Consider the following 1,835-nt stretch of genomic DNA (forward strand, 5'->3'; position numbering starts at 1 on the left):
CTATGCCACGTATAGTCTCTTGTCAATGGTGCTGGGAATGGGTTTAATATCTGTTCCTAGCTGCTCCTCAATGCCTTTGAGGTTAAATCGGTCATTATAAGTGATCAGGTTGATGGCAAGACCCAAATGTCCAAAACGGCCAGATCGGCCAATGCGATGAAGATATGTTTCCCCTAGCTTGGGGAAATCAAAGTTAATGACGACGTTGACAGACTGAATGTCTATTCCTCTTGTGAAGAGGTCAGTGCAGACGAGATTGCGGCACAGGCCATTTCGGAAGTCATGGAACACACGATTGCGGTGCTCCTGTCTCATTTTTGCATGAATGTAAAAACACGAGTAGCCCAGCTGGGAGATCTTCTTGGCCAAGAGCTCTACTCTATGAGAGGAGTTGCAGAAAATAATGGATTGGTTGATCTGGAGCTTGGAGAACAAGGTGTTAAGACAATGAACCTTTTGCTTTTCAGTCACAAAGACATAATACTGAGTCACCCCTCTCAGGGTAAGCTCATCCATCAGGTTAATCTCGTACGGTTTATGCAAGTGAGAATTCATAAACTTCTGCACGCTGACGGGGAACGTTGCAGAGTAAAGCAGGATCTGCCTCTGTTTAGGCAGGAAGCCCAGAATGTCCTCCACCATCACCACAAAGTCCTGAGACAGGAGCTTGTCGGCCTCATCCATGACGATAATTTGCACCTGGTTGACTTTGGCTACTCCCTTCTTGATGAGGTCTAAAATCCTCCCGGGAGTAGCAATGACCACATGTATCGTTTTGTCGAGTCTCATGATATCATCCCGTAGGTTGGTTCCGCCTGTTGTTGCCATGACCTTCACCCCACCCATATGTTTGCTGACCTGGATACAGATCTGGCTCACCTGCAGAGCCAGTTCTCTTGTAGGCACAATGACCAGAGCTTGTATGCAGTCCTTCCTCAGATCAATGTGTTCGAGTAAGGGAATGAGGTAGGCTCCGCTCTTTCCCGTGCCATTCTTGGCTCTGGCCAAGATGTCCCTTCCTGATAGTGCAATGGGAATGCTCTCCTCCTGGATCGGGGATGGCTCTTCCCAGCCCATCTCAAAGATTCCTATAAGAAGCTCCCTCTTTAGACCGTAATCTTCAAATTCGCTGCCTTTAGTAGCAGTCACATCCAAAGTTTTCAACCTTGTGTCCTTTGGGAGGAGTTTCAGAATTTTCTTCCAGTCGTCTCCAGGCTTGATGACAGTGTTGGCTGTGGGAGCTGGCTGGCTGCTAGCATAATTGATTGTGCGGGAGCCATTTATGTGGCTTGGTTGCATTTGTTGTGGGCCTCCGCCTGGTCTTCCAACAGGCTTAATGGAAATGCTACGCCGGCCATTTTGATTAGACAAGCCCGAAAGTATTGGGTTCTCTGTTCTCGTGGTGCTATTTACACAATCTGTCTGTTTTAACAGCAGAGACATTTCTACAGATCAAAAGTGAGTCCAGTTACCACCTGGGATCTATGCAAGCTGACAATTGACCTTCCCGTTGGCAAAAATGATCCAAAAGCAATTTATTCAGTGTTTAGGTAATAGTGTAACCATTTAAAGACTTGCTTAGCTTAGAGCACACCTCGTATTGTCCTTTCAAATTGTTGTTGAGATTTACCGGACTCTTGCAATGTTAATTTTACTTTGTAGTGTTTGCCAGTGTACAAAGAGGTTTATGAAACTAAGCCTAGCTTATAACTATATCTTCAGCAATGATGTCACTTATGGTTGACATCATTGCTGATGTCACTGGAGCAAACCAACTGAAGGACATTTCCTCATCTGTCAGGCTAGAAGTGACGGTCTGCTATTTAGAACATAGC

General features: G+C 45.7%; 1 protein-coding gene across 1 annotated transcript; it reads right to left on the reverse strand.

Annotated features, from left to right (window-relative positions):
- LOC310854613 (putative ATP-dependent RNA helicase ddx6) lies at positions 1-1,443 on the reverse strand (the record flags this gene model as incomplete). Its single annotated transcript, XM_083759288.1, has 1 exon — positions 1-1,443. The coding sequence occupies one exon, from the start codon at positions 1,441-1,443 to the stop codon at positions 1-3; it is 1,443 nt and encodes a 480-aa protein (XP_083615414.1).
- Between the last annotated feature and the right edge of the window lie 392 nt (positions 1,444-1,835).

This window comes from Protomyctophum parallelum (genome assembly GCF_964188405.1).
Source record: "Protomyctophum parallelum genome assembly, chromosome: 2".
In the NCBI taxonomy this organism is placed as follows: domain Eukaryota; kingdom Metazoa; phylum Chordata; class Actinopteri; order Myctophiformes; family Myctophidae; genus Protomyctophum; species Protomyctophum parallelum.